General features: G+C 42.4%; 1 protein-coding gene across 5 annotated transcripts in view; it reads right to left on the reverse strand.

Annotated features, from left to right (window-relative positions):
- Positions 1–19077, reverse strand: part of MRAP2 (melanocortin 2 receptor accessory protein 2) — a 66830-nt gene that overhangs the window by 27210 nt on the left and 20543 nt on the right. For 4 of the 5 annotated variants that reach the window (XM_032275356.1, XM_032275353.1, XM_032275354.1 and 1 more), the window contains one exon: positions 3395–3528. In XM_032275356.1, the coding sequence (XP_032131247.1) occupies positions 3395–3521 (127 nt within the window). In that variant the 5' untranslated portion in view covers positions 3522–3528. Of the gene's footprint in view, positions 1–3394; positions 3532–19077 lie in introns of all 5 variants that reach the window. The other variant, XM_032275355.1, reaches the window with a different exon arrangement.

Genomic DNA, 19077 nt, shown 5'->3' on the forward strand with positions numbered 1-19077 from the left:
GGTCAAATCCCCATCCTCAATTAACTTGACCTAATAGCAGCATTTGTCACAGACTGTCTTGGCAATCCTTTAGTGGTGTCCAGAAAACCTCAACCGTCCAGTTTTCTTCCTACTTTCTGTATATTCCTCTCAGGAAACTAAGCTGCGCCGCAATCCTCCAACTTCTAAACACAAGCATGCCCAGGGCTCAGTTTTGGACTCTTCGGTTTTCTATACTCACTTACCCAGCCTCTTGGCTTTGAATGCGTACAATTCACATGCTGATGACTCTCAAATCTACAGCTTCCTCCACACTTCTCCTTTCTTGTCCTCCTGGATATGTGATAGGTGCCTCAATTTAACAGGTCCCAGATGGAGCTCCTGGGGTTTCTCTCTGAAACCTCCTTCTTTCATACTCTCCCCACTCTCAGTTAAAGGCAATTCCATCCTGCCAGTTACTCAGCTCACAAACCTTCAAATCATTCTTGATTCTTCTTTCTCTTACACACACTGCCAATCCAAATCTTGCCAGATTCATCTTTTAAAAATACCCAGAACGTATGCATTTCTCATCACTTTCACTCTCCCTACCTGGCTCCAAGCCACCATCATCAGCTGCCTGGACCACGGCAAAGGCCTCCTGAAGGGTCTCTGCTTCTAATCACATGCCTTTCACTCATGTTTTACACGTCAGTTGCAGATCTGCTGAAACCTAAGCCAGATGCCACTCTTCTGCTCCAGATCCTCCAGTGACTTCTCAGGGAAAAAGGCCAAATGAAGCCCTTAGCATGACCTCTAAGGATGCCAGGTCCTTGTCCCCACAACCTCTTTGACTTCGTTTCCCGATGTTCTGCCTCTTATCACTCCCCTGGTGCCACGCTGGCCTCCTTGTTGTTTCTTGCATGATCCAGTTCACTCCCGCCAAGGATCCTTTTCTGGAATGTTCTTCCCCCAGATATATTATAGCTCAATCTCTCACTTCCTTCAGGTCTTTTATCAAATCTCTCCTTCTCAATAAGGCTTTCCATGGCCACTCTATCCATACTGTCACCTCCACATTCCACATCCCTTTTCCCCACTCTATTTGTCCTTTTATATTGCCATCTGACATTATCTGTTTATTTATTGTCTCTCTTTCCCACTAGAATGCAAGTTCTATAGGAGGGAATATTTTTGTCTTTTCAGTTCACTGTTGTGTCTTCAGTGCTTAAAGTAGTACTGTACATAATAGGTGCTCAACAAATATATATTGAGTGAATGAATAAATAAATTTTCACTCTACTGGTGCCAAATTTGTATCAGATATGTGTCCACTTCTGATATGTGATAAGGTTTAATATTGGATTCAAAACTGAGGGCAAAAGAATTCTCAATGACCATCTGAAGTTGTTTCTCAGATGAAAGACCCTTTAAAGGAAGGAATCTTAATTTTAGTAGACAGAGAATTTTAGTTGAAAAATGGAGCTACTGTTGCCAAGTATGATCCATTACAAGTAAGGCAAATAAAGATAACTGTTATGGTCATTCCTGTCCTTAATGAGTGCTTCTCCTTGAAATGTCCTGCTTCTGCTCTTCTCAATCTGTACCTAATTAGCTTTGTATTTTGCCCAGCAAAACAAGCAGTCATACTTGAAGGACAGAATCATAGCATTTTTAAATGAAAGAGACTGTACCAAAGTACACATTCCAACAGTTCACTTGATCTTTTCATTTTCCTATATATCTGGGGTTTTGTGTTTGTTTGTTTTTTGTTATCAATGTATCTCATATATCCTCAGGTTCCTGAAGCTAAGGGCTTCTACTCAGCAGCTCTCTTAAACCAGAACAGTAACTACTTAGCCATTTGTTTTATCATCTTGATATGAATATTAAAATTAACAGAAGCAATTGTTATTAATGGTATAGTAGGTAAAGTAATTAAGGAATGAGTCACACATCTGCCTATGTTTCTCAGGAAGTTTTCCAGCTATAATTATTTCTAAATGTAATATCCTCAAAAAAGATCTTACTCAACTGTCTCTGGAAATGTATCAACCCAAACTATAGCAGCAGCTCTGTCTTCTGTGCCCCTCAAACTAAAGAAAAGAGACAGGAGCAAAGTGACACAAAAATGAAGTTGATGTCACCAAGCTGTAAAAGCCCACATTACATGAAAATACATGGCAATTTGCCCGGTCATTTTGATTCCCACTATAATTCAGAACAAGCAAGTGTCCTTTCATAAAGTTTACCTCAGAAAAACAACAGATTAAAGAATTTAAGTAAATTAAGGAGGGTGATTTCACACCCAACAGCCTTCTATCAGATAATCAGTGACAGCATACCTTAATGAATGCCATGTGTTATTTTTCCACAAGGAAATGCTAAGCAGGTGTCAATAAAGGAACGAGTGAAAGTATTTAATTATTACTACTCACTTAAGAAGTAAAGGACATATGGTTTAGTTAACGATTTTTCCTAAGGAATAAAAATAGAAAGCCCTTGTTGCAAAAGAGCACCAAGTTGGTGCAAGAGATCATGAATGCCAAGATAGGTCAGGGTAGAAGCAGCCAGGAAATAATTACAGAACAAAAGCATTTTCTTTGCTACATTTGTGTCTCTGATTCTAAGCTCTCTTATATTTCCTAATGTGTCTTACTAACCTGGAGCAGTTAAGAACGTAAAAATTTTACAGTGGATAATCACTCTGACAAAAGAGAACATTTCAGGGATATTTACTGTGTTACCAAGACATAACCTGAGACTGGGCAGCAATTCCTGCGTACTATGTTAACAGTTAACTCTACTTAATGAAGCAAGGATGCTTCACGCCGGCGAGTCGGCATTCAGTTATGACTGGAGTTGAATAGCAACGTTTCACAGAATCACATTTCCTTGCTGGACCTGTAATCACTCCAATAGCAGGAAACACAATTCATGCCTAGAACACAGTGTTGGAAATGATCGCAGGCTATTCTGGTCCATCATTATGCACACACATGGACACACTGCTCTCCCCAGCTCCAGAAAAACAACTGGGATGAAAAGATGCTGCTGTGTTACAAAAGAAGGTTCTTCAAATAACAGTTCTAGATCCTATTTTTATAAATATTTTTGATAGTTCAAACATTCATAGTTTGGAGGAGCAACAATATTTCATCCTTTTCTTTAAATCTCAATCTCAGATTGACACTGATTCATGTTTCCCTACCAAGGGAATATTTTAAGTCCTTCACATTAGAATCACCAAGGCCCTCCTGTACCATTCCTGAGCAATCAGCCTATGTGTGGAGGTGAGATGTTTTGTGGGATTTGGGAGGTAGAGGACAGAGAGTTCTGTAAGAAGAAAGAATGTTCAGGAGAAGTAATCATTGGGGATTTCACAGGTTAAGACAAATAAAATTATGCTTACAATGAGGAATTGTATAAAACTTACATTTATGAGCCTTGAGTCCTTCAAAGGAAACTGGTCCAATCTCATAATATTCATATTCCCAGGTGTAATCAGAATTAGATGCGGATTGCTGGGAGGTTCTGTTAGAAATTAACCTCTGGGCAGACATCTCCAACCTGTACACATGGAGAAAGTCAAGAGCAGAACGTGTTAATTCATTCAGAACTTCACAGTTACCTTACTCTTGATCACATTCAGGAGTCTGGCAGCAAAGCCCTTGAGGAATTCTTACCCCCTAAGCCAGGAGACGTTCTTTTTTTTTTTTTTTTGAGGCGGAGTTTGGCTCTTGTTGCCCAGGCTGGAGTGCAACGGCGCGATCTCGGCTCACCGCAACCTCCGCCTCCCGGGTTCAGGCAATTCTCCTGCCTCAGCCTCCTGAGTAGCTGGGATTACAGGCACGCGCCATCATGCCCAGCTAATTTTTTGTATTTTTAGTAGAGACGGGGTTTCACCATGTTGACCAGGATGGTCTCGATCTCTTGACCTCGTGATCCACCCGCCTCGGCCTCCCAAAGTGCTGGGATTACAGGCTTGAGCCACCGCGCCCGGCCAGGAGAGGTTCTTAACAGCTGCCCATACCTCATACTATGTGGCCACTAATTTCCTTTTATCTCTCCACTAGGCTAGAATAAATATATTTAAAATCAGACACTGTAATTTTTTTTAAACTTAACCGAATGCCTGGCACATAACCAATGTTCAATGACTGATGAAGGAAAGAAGGAAAGGAGGAAAAGAGTATGTCAAAATCTCTGGGCTTACAGCACCTATACCTGTATGAGCACGTAAAGAACCTGCAGAGGCTACATCAAATTAGTATCAGATATGAACTAGCTCAGTATGTATCTACTGAACACCTACTATGCAACAATGGAGAGAAGCAACCTAAGGTTTTGTTTGCTTTTCTTGCTTCCAGTGGGGTTGGAGGAAACTAAGTTTAATAAAATGGAGTGAATAAAGAGAAACAGACAGCAAAAGTTGCATAATGGATCTTGCAGAAGATCATCAATAGAAGTCCACAACTTGCCCAACTGTTTACTCTTCAAATTTGTCATATTTTCAGGATTTCCCAAGTATCTTTGTTAATTGTGATTATTTTAGACCAAAAGAATCCTGATTTATTTGGAAGACGGTTGCACTGTGCAGCATGGATGCCGAAGTGATGTCAGTGCAGCCTGTGTTCAATAACTGTGTCTGAGCACCTACTGTGTGCAAGACACTGCATACTGTGGAGTGAGCAGAGATGCCTGAGACAGATCAGTACCCCACAGATCTTCCCTTATACTGCAGAAAGGGAGACAAAGTGACAAACAGCAGTAACATAAGGGGAAATGTGATGAAATATCAGTGGAAAGCAAGATTCACTGAGCAGTCACCACCACTGGGCCCCGCCTCAAGAGCTTTCTGAGGTTTCTTCCCCCCACCCCCACCCCCCCCTCCCTCCCAACCGCCTCCAGGGCACAACCCTCAGGCAAGCTGAGGCAAAATCACCACCACCCTTCTGCCTCACTTCTATAACACCCTCACCTTTCCCTCACCCCTTCTTTCCTATCCCCAGACCTGGACTCCACAGAAAAAGACTCTAACCCCACATCATCATGCTGTCCAAAGGATGGGGTGCTCTGGTCCACAGATGCATGCCAGTATCAAGAATTAGGGTGTGACTTTGAAGGCCCAACCAGACAAGTCATTCCTCCAAAGGTAGACAAGAATATGTCAATTTTATTTGGGAAAGAAAACTACACAAATTATAAGAAAAGCTGCTCTTTACTTGAAATAAGTAAAGAGAGCTTTTTCAGTTGCCTCTTTTCTTTTTTTGTTTTTTTGAGGTGGAATCTCACTCTGTTGCCCAGGTTGGAGTGCACTGGTGTGATCTTGGCACACCACAACATTTGACTCCTGGGTTCAAGTGATTCTCCTGCCTCAGTCTCCCGAGTAGCTGGGATTACAGGTGCACACCATCAAGCCCAACTAATTTTTGTATTTTTAGCAGAGACGAGGTTTCACCATGTTGGACAGACTGGTCTCGAGCTCCTGACCTGAGGTGATCCACCCTCCTTGGCCTTCCAAAGTGCAGAGATTACAGGCGTGAACCGCCGTTCCCGGCTTCAGTTGTCTTTCTATAGCCAGCCTAAAAATAACATAAAACTATTACCACAGTACCATCTTTGGTCCGTTAATTATTTCAACAAAAGGTTATTTTTCTCAATGATGAAATGATTTTTCTCAGGAAATAAAAATTAATAACTCAAACCTAAAAAGCACTATTCTCATTTATGAGCACTTCCTCCAGGAACAAATGATTGTGAGAGGAAAAGAATAGCTCTTCAGTTGTAGGGTTCAGATATAATGTTAGATTGGGATTAACATAATTTCCACTTGAGAATGTTAAGAACTGCATACTATATAGGAAAAGCCACTGGATTGAAGTTAGAAGACCAAGGTCATTATCTCTGCTTACCTCTATTTATTATGTTGCCAGGCAAGACAATCTCTCTCAGCCACACTTCCCTCATTTGCAAAACTAATCATCATGACTACCTGAGCATTTTTTCATGAAATAGTTCTCACTATGGTCCCTAACGGACACCATCATCACCTGCCTGGCCTATTCTTCAGGCCTCCTAACTGCTGCTTTTCTGCTTCCAGGTCCTGGGGTGCTTTCTCCACATTGCCGTTTTTTTTTTTTTTTTTAAGACAGAGTCTCACTCTGTTGTCCAGGCTGGAGTGCAGTGGCATAATCACGGCTCACCGAAGGCTTGATCTCGCCATGTAGTTAAGACTATAGACACAAGCCAGCACACTCGTCTAATTTTTTTCTGTTTTTTATGGAGACAGGGTCTCCCTATGTTGCCCAAACTGGTCTTGAACTCTTGGACTCAAGCAATGCCCCTGCCTCAGCCTCCAGAGTGTTGAGATTATAGTTGTGAGCCATTGTCCCTAGCCTAATAATCTTTTAAAAAGACAGAGTGCACTTGTCATTACTTAGCTTTACACATTTAATGGCTTCCCATTGTAAGGAAAAAGTCCAAAATTCAAAATGTCCTACCTACAAAGTTATGAATTGGACCACAATGTCTCCTCTTATCCTAAGCCATTCTGCCTCATACCCTAACAAACTGCAATGCATTGATTGCAGTTCCTCAAATATTTCATGCTGTCTGCCACCTGCACACAGGCTGATGAGTGTTCTTCCTACCATCCTCATTCTAACCCATTCCTCCTTCCTTGCATCCTCTCATCATCTGGATCAGAGGCTGGCAAATCCAGCTCACCACCTCTGTTACTGTACAGCCTGTGAGGGAAGAACATATTTTACAGTTTTAAATGGTTGAAAAAATCAAAATAATATTCTATGATTAAGAAAATTATGTGAAATTCAAATATCAGTAGTCCAAAAAATTTGATTAGAACACAGCCACCCATTTGCTTTTGTATCTTCTATGGCTTCTTTGGCACTACAGCAGCAAAGCTGAGTAACAATGATAGATATGGTACAGCCCAAAAAGCCTAAAATATTTACTTTCTGGTCTTTTATAGAAAAAGTTTGTCAATCCCTGCTCTAAACCATGAAAACAAAAATCTGAGGTTCAGTTTTCCCACTAGTAACATGAGATGATCATGGTACCCACTTCCTAGAGTTGCTATGAAGATTAAATGCAACATTGCATGAATATTAAGATAAATATTACCAGGCAGTACAACTATTGTTAGTTAGAAATGCTGATCTTGAATAGAAAAACCTAGATTTGTTCTTCAGACACACTCAACTCCCTGGTCAGCCAATTCCTACCAAATGTACCAAGTGTTAATTGATTGATTCAAGCAATCTACCTAACTCAGCCTCCAGAGTGTTGGGGTTACAACTACAACTGTGAGCCGTGGTGCCTAGACAAATAAAACTATAACAAAAAATTACTTAAAGGCATTCATTTAGATCATTTGAAAGTTAAAATGATCAGGCCAGGCGCAGTGGCTCACGCCTGGAATCCCAGCACTTTGGGAGGCTGAGGCAGGCAGATCACCTGAGGTCAGGAGTTCAAGACCAGCCTAACCAACATGGAGAAGCCCTGTGTCTACATAAAATACAAAATTAGCTGGGTGTGGTGGTGCATGCCTGTAATCCCAGCTACTCGGGAGGCTGATGCAGGTGAATTGCCTGAATCCAGGAGGCGGAGGTTATGGTGAGCCAAGATTGCGCCATTGCACTCCAGCCTGAGCAATAAGAGCAAAACTTCACCTCAAAAAAAAGGAAAGAAAAGTTAAAATGACAAACATTTACATCCTGGGATTCATGCTGTTCTACCAACTCAAAAATAAGATAAGAATCTTTCTCCTCTTTTTTTTTAATTAAGGAAAATAAGATGAAGTCTGGTTTAATCACATCATTTCAAGTAGAAATCAACATTACAGCCACTGTAATAGCAGAGCAGAGGGAGGCACTAAACTTCATCAGGAACAGAAAAATAGTGAAAAGTACTTAAAGGAATGAAGAAAATAAAGATGGAGAGTGTTGTCTATTCAGCACACCACAAAGCCAGAGCTGTTCTCCCACAGCCACGCAGTTCTCAATGTCAGCACACAGTGGGGACCCTCATCTGTGGCTGCCAGGGTCACAGGACCAGTAGGTCCTCCTGCTACTCTCTCAGTCAGAAAGCAGCAGTAACACCACCAGCCTCATGGGGCTGGTAGGAACTAGTCAATAAAATATGTCTGTATAACAGTCAGCTGTCAGGAATGTCAACCACCTCCCCTACAATAGAGACGTGCCTTTTTTCTCCCCCTTACATTTATTCCCTTTCATCTAAACAAACTAGGGATGGATTAAAAAAGGGCATTACCAAAGGGTAATGAAGGTTACACGTGCAGAAGTCCTGAAGATGGTAACAGAGGAGCAAATCCTGACCAACACTGGGAGACTAGAGTGAGTGAATACCAGAGCCAGCCTAAGGGAGGCTCTCTGGAGGTGCAGAATGAAAGGTGACACCAACTCTTCCCAAGCAGCCACCAGTTGCCAGAGTAGCCTTCAAACAAAAGGAGGGGCTTTTGTTTCCATTGGCTCTTTTCTCTCACTTATTGAATCCCAAAGATAGGTTTGGAGGGCAGAACCTCTGACCTTTTCTTTAAAGCAGTCGCCTAGTGCCCTTAAAAAAGTCCACAAGGCAATATTTTTTCATGCAAGCCTCAAATGAATCAGCTTAGGCCATCAGATACACAAGGACCAACAACAAACAGAAGACTGTGCTAGGGAAGTGTTCTGTGTCATCCCCATTACCAAGGTCAGCAGTGGCTCTCCAAGCTTTGCTGAAATATAAGCTGGAAACTACCAGCACATCCGAGCAGCAGCCCCCAGTCTGCTATTCCCACCACAGTGCGCGTGATCTGGGCCATCCACGCAGTGAAGGAGGCAGTCTGGCACTGAGCCTGACTCCTGGGGTGCTGACAGGCCAGCAGCTGCTCTCTCTTGAACACAATAGCAGGAAGTGGCAGCTGCTATAGGTGTGGCTGCTGCTCCTGAGCACCACCCTCCCCGCACCGAGATTTTCTTAGTGTGTCAGATTTCTTTATAATATTAGAGTCATGAAAAATAACTTCTTTGGCAGGAAACATAGCCTAAAAAAGCTTCCAGGAGCATCAGAGAGAGACTAAATTGCTCTTTTGAACAGCTGAAAGCATTGTTGCCAAAAATAAGGAAAAATGAAGATTACGACTGCATCCCAAAGCTAGCCTTGAAAGGAAGCTTACCTTTTCCAGGTGTGCACAGGGTAGTGTGGGCCAGCGCAGCCTATTGTCGGGGAGGAGGGAAGATCACAAACCCAAACAGAGGAAGCATGGTGAGCAGGCCCAGACGCCTCTCACTAAACCATCAACCCTTCTCCAACCCACATTCCCATCACTTTCATCCCATCTTCGGACTAGCCAATCTTTCCCCCTCCAACCAGGTTCCCAGACAACTCCTGTGCACTCTCTTTTCCTCCCCACCTCCCTTTTTTGAGACAAGGTCTTACTCTATTGCCCAGGTTGGAGTGCAGTGGCACAGTCACAGTTCACTGCAGCACTGACCTCCCTGGCTGAAACGATCCTTGTGCCTTGGCCTCCCAAAGTGCTGGGATTACATGCATAAGATTCCACACCTGGCCTCTTTTCCTTCTTTTTTTTTTTTTTTTTTTTTTTTTTTTTGAGACAAGTCTCACCCTGTTGCCTAGGCTGGAGGGCAGTGGTATGATCTCAGCTCACTGCAACCTCTGCCTCCTGGGTTCAAGTGATTCTCTTGTGTCAGCCTCCTGAGTAACTGGGACTACAGGTACATGTCACCACATCCAGCTACTTTTTGTATTTTTGGTAGAGACAGAATTTTGTCACGTTGGCCAGGCTGGTCTGTGAACTCCCGACCTCAGGTAATCCACCTGCCTGGGCCTCCCAAAGTGCTGGGATTTACAGTCATGAGCCACTGTGCCCAGCCCTCTGTACCTTGTTGAAAATGGATCAAGAAATTCTCTCCACCTCCCTGAATTTGAGATGTACTCAGACACGGAACTTCCCAAGGAGTGAGTAAGTGGTGCTTTGTTAATATCCTTGTGGGATTACGATGGTATGTACGTTAAGGGGGCTGCTTCTTTGGAGTTTGATGATTTTTTTTTTCATGTTAAGGGGTGAGCATGAGCAGATGAGTTTTTCAAGCGACTACCAGCCCGGGCAAAGGACTAGCACATTAAGAAGTGATCCAAAAAGTGCCAGAAACCCTGAAAAATGAGCATGGCCCCACACAAACATGCACACAACTGACAGCACAGCTACTAAGGTGTTCCAAGAAGCTCCCAGCCAATATTACAGATCCAAAGACCTACGCTGACCGGTTTGTACAGAGGAAGACCTAAAGGCCCTTCAGATTATCAAAATTCCCAATTGCGATGACTCTATCCCCTTGCTCTTCAATCCTCAAACTCCAAAAGTAGGCATGCCACCCAGGACCACCAACATCTACTCTGGCCCAGGCCAGAAAGGTCTTGTTAGTTACCTGTTCTTGTCCTTCTTCCTCTTATTTCCAGGAATGACTGTCCCCTGCACAACACAGAGAAATCACCCTTGTAACTCATAACTTTTTCTCTCTTCCAGCAAAGAGACTTGAGAAACCAAAGACAAAGCTCAGGCATGCTTCACTTTAGTGGCTGGTGAGCCCAAGGTGAGAACTTCAAAATCACAACTTTAGAGGCTTAATTTCCTCCTTGCATACAACAATAGTGCACCCAGCTTACTTGTGTCTAGGTGGGTAGGGCCACACAGAAAATGAGAGACTTCAAGGTTATGAATCACACTCCTGGTTAGAACAAAGCAAGTTGGGTCTACCTAAAGCATCTCTATAAGGCAACACCTCCCAGCAACGGTTCATGCTGGACCCTCTGAATCAAAGCCTCTACAGTGTCCTCCCAGCACAATGCTTTAAAAATAACATGATGATATTCTCCAGTTTATTTATTATTTTATAGAGTCTCCATGAATCACCACCTTCTACTGGCACTTGCCACTTAATTTCCCAGTCTGCTGATTCTTTTTCTGTGAATCCATTTTACGTCAGTGATGTCTTTCATGGGGTGTGGATTTTTCTCTCCTCCAATTAGAGAAAGAAGGTTATGCTTCCAGGACTTTGTAGTCTTCTCCTCCTCACTACTATCCTTTGACCTGAGTATGACTCTTACTCTTGATGCTCTGGCCACTTGATTCAGGCTAGAGACATTACACACATGTACACACACACACACATGTGCACATGCACACACACACACACACGCACACACACATGCTGGGCTCTTCCTTTTCAAATGGACATACTTCCCAAATTTCTCAACACTATCAAGTTTTATGCCATTCTCTAGTGTTTCCTAGAAGGTACTCAATTATCCAGCAGTCTTCAAAAAACGGTGATTCACAGCTGACAGAAAATTCAGGATGTATCTACTTCCTGCCTATCCCTGCTTCTGTGCAATTTGATCCAGCAACAAGTCAAGGAAGAAAAAGTGTTCCCAAGCCTAAAGACTTCTATTGTAAAATCAAAATCAATGCCAACAGAAGATCAACTTCCAAAAATAGAAACAGGACTTAATATTTTACACTGATAGATATTCAGTCACCACTTGAAATGGAGAATTGTTTAATTAAGAAGTGGGCACCCTTCTTTCACCAGCTGGTGTCTCAAGGGGGACAAGCAAAACTGCCTGTATTCATAAATCTACCTCTTCCTGTTATGCCCTGGGCACCTATATAGTAGTAAACAGGCTGGGAATTTTTTTTTTTTTGAGATGAAGTCTCCCTCTGCCACCCAGGTTGGGGTGCAGTGGCATGATCTCGACTCACTGCAACCTCCACCTCCTGGGTGCAAGCGAGTATCCTGTCTCAGACTCCTTAGTAGCTGGGATTACAGGTGTGCACCACCACACCTGGATAATTTTTGTAATTTTAGTAGAGACAGGGTTTCACCATGTTTGCCAGGCTGGTCTCAAACTCCTGACCTCAGGTGATCCACCTGCCTCAGCCTCCCAAAGTGCTGAGATTACTGGCGTGAGCCACCACGCCCATCCAGAAGTAATTTTTAAAGTGAGTGTCTCCTGGCTCTCTAGTACTCCACAGATCAGTCTCATTCTAATAGAGACTTCAGCTGGACATCAAGAAGAATTTCATGCTACATACTGAGGAAAGAAGCTGTAAAGCCTCCATCTGGAGAAAATTTCTAGAGAAGAGAAGAGGAATGGCCCTGAGATGCGACTGCACCTCTGCCCCTGGCTCTACAGATTCAGTTTCTCGGTTTTCCAGAGATAAAGCCCTACGGACTCACTTATGCTAACCAAGGATAGCAGAATGATTTATAACGAGCATATCTATTTGTTAAATAAGCAAAACAATGGCCAAGCTGACCACAGCACATGTTTTACATGGTCTGGGAAACAAAATTTAAAATCAGAGGATTAGTGGATGAATGTAGAATCAGGACAAGGGAGTTACATAATATGACAAAACAGGACCCTAACCCTCCACCACACCACAGGTGTGTCACTGTCACACTGCCGTCCTGTATTCCAATATCAATGTCCTCTTGTCACCACAATGGAGGATGTTGTCATGGTAGAGTTGGGTTCCGCATCATGGGAAAGGCATAGGCTCAAATTTTGCCTTTTCTTGGTCTGTACTTCAAAAAATTCTGGGCAAGTTGAGGGCATCAGCAGAATACCATGCCAGCCACTTTTATTACAGTTAGGTATTCTGTGTTCCCATGACTATTTTATTTTTGTTCTATTTTTGAACTGTTAGGAAAAGCATGCTTTAAATTACTAGGGTCAAGTCAAAGAACCATCAAAAAGCAATGCTTCATAAAGAGATATCACTTCACAGCCCATTAAGAGGGCAATTATCAAAAATCAGAAAATAACTGTTGGTGAGGGTATAGAGAAACTGGAACCCTTGTGCACTGCTGGTAGGAATGTTAAAAGTTTTAGCCGCTGAGAAAGACAGTGTAGCAATCTCTCAAAAATTTAAACATGGAATAACCATGTGATATAGCAATTATAATTCTGGATATATACCCAAAAGAACTGAAAGCAGAGATTTGAACAGATATTTTTATACACCTATGTTCATAACAGTATTATTCACAATAGCCAAAAGGTGGAAACAACCCAAGTATCCAATCACAGACAGATGATAAAATGTTGTATACACAATGCAATATTAAGCCTTAAAAAGGAATGAAGTTTTGAAACATTGATGAATGTTGAAAACATTACGCTAAATGAAATAAGCCAAATACAAAGGGACAAATATTGCATGATTCTACATATATGAGGTACCTAGAATAGCCAAATTCCTAGAGACAGCAAGTATTGAGTTGGTGCAAACATAATTGTGGCTTTTACAAATACTTTCAATGGCAAAAACCATGATTACTTTTGCACCAACCTAATAGAACAGTGGTTATCAGGAGCTAAGGGTGGGGAAATGGGAAGTTATTTACCAGTAAAGAGTTTCGGTTTGAGACAATGAAAAAGTTCTGGAAATGGATAGTTGTAATGGTTGTACAACAAGGTAAATATATTTAATACCACTGAAATGTACATTTAAAAAATGGTACACTTTATATTATGAATATTTAACCAAAATACAAAAAAGTTCTAAATATTGTTTATAAAAAATTTTTTTAGGCTGGGCATGGTGGATTATGCCTGTAATCCCAGTACTTTGGGAGGCTGAGGTAAGTGAATTTCTTTGAGTCCAGGAGTTTGAGACCAGCCAGGCCAACATGGCAAAACTCTGTCTCTATTAAAAATACAAAAATTGGCTGGGCACAGTGCCTCATGCCTGTAATCCCAGCACTTTGGGAGGCCAAGGCAGGCGGATTACCTGAGGTCGGGAGTTCGCAACCAGCCTCACTATTATGTAGAAACCCTGTCTGTACATAAAATACAAAATTAGCTGGGTGTGGGGGCACAGGTCTGTAATCCCAGCTACTCGGGAGGCTAGGCAGGAGAATTGCTTGAATCTGGGGGGGCGGAAGTTGCTGTGAGCCAAGACTATGCCATCACACTCCAGCTTGGGCAACAAGAGTGAAACTCCGTCTCAAAAAAAAAAAAAAATTGAAGATCCAAGATGGCCGATTAGGAACAGCTCAGCATTGCAGCTCCCAGTGAAAGCACAGAGGGTGAGTGGACATCACATTTCCAGACAGATTTTTATTGCCCACAGACCAGGAGATTCCCAGGTGGAGGAGCCCCATGGGTCGCCAGCGTGGCTGTTTTGGCCAGCGCAGCTGTTTTGGCCGGTGTGGCTGCTTTGCTGGCACCCCGGCAAGGCAGTTCTCCATACAAAATACATGGGCCCGGGTGCCCTTTCAGCTGGTGACTGGAGCCCCAGGAAGGCAGAGTCGCCCATTCATCAGATTAAAAAGGGGACTGAAACAGGGAGCCAGGCCAGGAGATTCCTGGGCAAAAAACCGGCCATGAATCTCAGCGCCACTGTTTCAGCCAGTGCACTGAGTCACTGCATGGGAAATCACACAGATCCCAGCGCCTTTTCAACAGGCGACTGTAACACCTGGGAGAGAGTCGACCGTTGAACTGAAAAAAAAAAAAAGGCACTGAGGCAGGGAGCCAGGTGATCAGGCTCAGCTGGTCCCACCCCCACAAAAAAAAACAGCAATTGGAAACGCTCTGGGTTGAGAGTTTCATGGCAAGCACAACTGAACCCAGGACGGGCCAGCTCTGTGGGGGAGGGGCGTTCACCATTATGGAGGCACTCCACCACTATGGAGGTAGTCCGCCATTGCTAGGGAGCCCGTCATTGCCGAGGCAACCTGTCATTACAGAGAGAGCCTGCCATTAGAGAAAGAGCCCGCCATTACAGAGGAGGGCTACCATTGCAGAGGCAGTTCTAACTACACCCACATAACAGGACTGCAGGGAAGTTCACACGGCAGCTGGGCAGAGCCCACAGAAGCTCAGCAAAACCTTTGCAGGCAGACAGTGACTAGGCTGCCTCCTTGCTGGGCAGGGCAGCCCTGAAAAAAAGGGAACAGCACAATGGAAACTCATAAATAAAGCCCCAACTCCCTAGGAAAGAACACATGGGAAAAAAGGGGGTTTATGAGTTCTGATGCAGCAGACCTAAACGTACATGCCCAGCAACTCTGAATGAACAACAGAGCTGACAGCTCAGCACTTGAGCTCCTATAAAGGACAGACTGTCTCCTCAAGCAGCTCCCTGACCCCCATAAATCCAAAGAGTCACCTCATGAAGGAGCGAACAGACTGACATTCGGCGGGTATCCTTCTGGGACAAAGATAGCAGAAAAAGAAACTGGTAGCAACCGTTACTCTTCTGCAGCTGCTGCAGGTGATCCCCAGGCAAGCAGGGCCTGGAGTGGACCTCAGCAGTCCTACAGCAGAGGGACCAGACTGTTAGAAGGCACACTAAGAAACAGAAATAACTTCATCATCAAAAAACCGGACGTCTATCCAGAGACCCAAACTGAAAGTCAGCAACTACAAAGACGACGGGTGGATAAATCCACAAAGATGGGAAGAAACCAGAGCAAAAAGGATGAAAACACCCGAAACGAGAACAACTCTCCTCCTACAAGGGATCACAACTCCTCACCAGCAAGGGAACGAGGCTGGATGGAGAATGAGTGTGAAGAAAGGACAGAATCAGACTTCAGAAGGTGGGTAATAAGAAACTTCAGGAGCTAAAAGAACATGTTCTAACCCAATGCAAAGAAACTAAGAACGTTGGAAAAAGATTTGACGAAATGCTAACAAGAATGGACAACATAGAGAGAAATATAAGTGAATTGATGGAGCTGAAAAACACAACACAAGAACTTCGTGAAGCATGCACAAGTTTCAACAGCTAAATTGACCAAGCAGAAGAAAGGATATCAGAGGTCGAAGATCAACTCAATGAAATAAAACGAGAAGGCAAGAATAGAGAAAAAAGGGTAAAAAGGAATGAACAAAGTCTCCAAGAAATGTGGGACTATGTGAAAAGAACTAATCTACGTTTGATGGGTGTACCTGAATGTGACGAAGAGAATGAATCCAAGCTGGAAAATAATCTTCAGGATATTATCGAGGAAAACTTCCCCAACCTAGCAAGGCAGGCCAATATTCAAGTCCAGGAAATGCAAAGAACACCACAGAGATATTCCTCTAGAAGAGCAACCCCAAGGCACATAATCGTCAGATTCACCAGGGTTGAAATGAAGGAGAAAATTCTAAGGGAAGGCAGAGAGTAAGGTCGGGTTACCCACAAAGGGAAGCACATCAGACTTATAGCAGATCTCTCAGCAGAAACCCTATAAGCCAGAAGAGAGTGGGGGCCAATATTCCACATCCTTAAAGAAAAGAACTTTCAACCCAGAATTACATATCCAGCCAAACTAAGCTTCATAAGTGAAGGAAAATAAAATCCTTTGTGAACAAGCAGGTAGTCAGAGATTTCATCACCACCAGGCCTGCTTTACAGGAGCTCCTGAAAGAGGCTCTACACATAGAAAGGAACAACCAGTACCAGCCACTCCAAAAACATACCAAATGGTAAAGAACATCAACACAATGAAGAATCTGCATCAACTAATGGGCAAAACAGCCAGCTAGCATCAAAATAGCAGGATCAAATTCACACATAACAATATTAACCCTAAATGTAAATGGACTAAATGCCCCAGTCAAAAGACACAGACTGGCAAATTGGATAAAAAGCCAAAACCCATCAGTGTGCTGTATCCAGGAAACCCATCTCACATGCAAGGATACACAAAGGCTTAAAATAAAGGGATGGAGGAAGATTTACCAAGCAAATGGAGAGCAAAAAAAAGCAGGCGTTGCAATTCTCATCTCTGATAAAATAGACTTTAAAGCAACAAAGATCAAAAGAGACAAAGAAGGGCATGACATAATGGTAAAAGGATCAATGCGACAAGAAGAGCTAACAATCCTAAATACGTATGCGCCCAATACAGGAGCACCCACATACATACATTCTTAATGACTTACAAAGAGACATAGACTCCCACACAATAATAGTGGGAGACTGTAATATCCCATTGTCAATATTAGACAGATCAACCAGACAGAAAATTAATAAGTATATACAGGTCTTAAACTCAGACCTGGACCAAGCAAACCTAATAGACATTTACAGAACTCTCCATCCAAAATCCACAGAATATACATTCTTCTCAGCACCACATTGCGCCTACTCTAAAATTGACCACAGAAATGGAAGTAAATCACTCCTCAGAAAATGCAAAAGAATGGAAATCATAACAAACAGTCTCTCAGACTACAGTGCAATCAAGTTAGAACTAGGAATTCAGAAACTAACTCAGAGCCGCACGGCTTCATGGAAACTGAACAACTGGCTCTTGAATGTTGACTGGATAAAAAATGAAATGAAGGCAGAAATAAAGATGTTCTTCGAAACCAACGAGAATGAAGACACAACATACCAGAATCTCTGGGACACATTTAAAGCAGTCTCTAGAGGAAAAGATATAGCAATAAGTGCCCACATGAGAAGCAAGGAGAGATCTAAATTTGACACCCTATCATCAAAATTGAAAGAGCTAGAGGAGCAATATCAAAAAAACTCAAAACCTAGCAGAAGACAGGAAATAACTAAGATCAGAGCAGAACTGAAGGAGATAGAGCACAAAAAACTTTTCAAAAAATCAATAATTCCAGGAGCTGGTTTTTTGAAAATATCAACAAAATAGACAGACCACTAGCCAGATTAATAAAAAAGAAAAGAGAGAATAACCAATTAGATTCAATTAAAAACGATAAAAGGGATATAACCACAGATTCCACAGAAATTCAAACCATCGTGAGAGACTATTACAAACAACTCTATGCACATAGACTAGTAAACCTAGAAGAAATGGATAAATTCCTGGACATTTGCCTCCTCCCAAGCCTAAACCAGGAAGAAGTCGAAACCCTGAATAGAACAATAACAAGGTCTGAAGTTGAGGCAGCAATTAAGAGCCTACTACCCAAAAAAAGCCCAGGTCCAGACGGGTTCACAGCCCAATGCTACCAGATATACAAAGAGGAGCTGGTACCATTCCTTCTGAAACTATTCCAAACAATACAAAAAGAGGGAATCCTTCCCAAATCATTTTATGAGACCAACATCATCCTGATACCAAAACCCGGCAGAGACAAAACAAGAAAAGAAAACTTCAGGCCAATATCCATGATGAACATAGATGCAAAAATCTTCAATAAAATACTGGCAAGCCAATTGCAACAGCACATCAAAAAGCTTAACCATCATGATCAAGTAGGATTCTTCACGGGGATGCAAGGCTGGTTCAACATACGCAAGTCCATAAACATAATTCACCACATAATCAAAACCAAAGACAAAAATGACATGATTATCTCAATTGATGCAGAGAAGGCTTTTGACAAAATTCAACAGCGCTTTATGCTAAAAACCCTCAATAAACTAGGTATTGATGGAACGTATCTCAAAATAATAAAATGTTTTATGATAAACCAACAGCCAATATCATACTGCATGGGCAAAAACTAGAAGCATTCCCTTTGAAATCTGGCAGTAGACAAGGATGCCCTCTCTCACCACTCCTATTAAATATAGTACTGGAAGTTCTAGCCAGAGCAATCAGGCAAGAAAAAGAAATAAAGGGTATTCAAATAGGAAAAGAGGAAGTCAAATTGTCTCTATCTGCAGATGACATGATTGTATAACTAAAAGACCCCATCGTCTCAGCCCAAAATCTCCTGAAACTGGTAAGCAACTTCAGCAAAGTCTCAGGATACAAAATCAATGTGCAAAAATTACAAGCATTCCTATACACCAATAACAGACTTAAAGAGAACCAAATCAAGAACGAACTGCCATTCACAATTGTTACAAAGAGAATAAAAAACCTAGGAATACAATTAACAAGGAACATAAAGGACTTCTTCAAGGAGAACTACAAGCCACTGCTCAACAAAATAACAGAGGACACAAACAGACGGAGAAACATTCCATGCTCATGGTTAGGAAGATTCAATATCGTGAAAATGGTCATACTGCCCAAAGTAATTTAGAGATTCAACGCTATCCCCATCAAGCTACCAATGACCTTCTTCACAGAACTGGAAAAA

Source organism: Sapajus apella, unplaced genomic scaffold (genome assembly GCF_009761245.1).
Source record: "Sapajus apella isolate SASKATOON/1434 unplaced genomic scaffold, GSC_monkey_1.0 scaffold6, whole genome shotgun sequence".
In the NCBI taxonomy this organism is placed as follows: domain Eukaryota; kingdom Metazoa; phylum Chordata; class Mammalia; order Primates; family Cebidae; genus Sapajus; species Sapajus apella.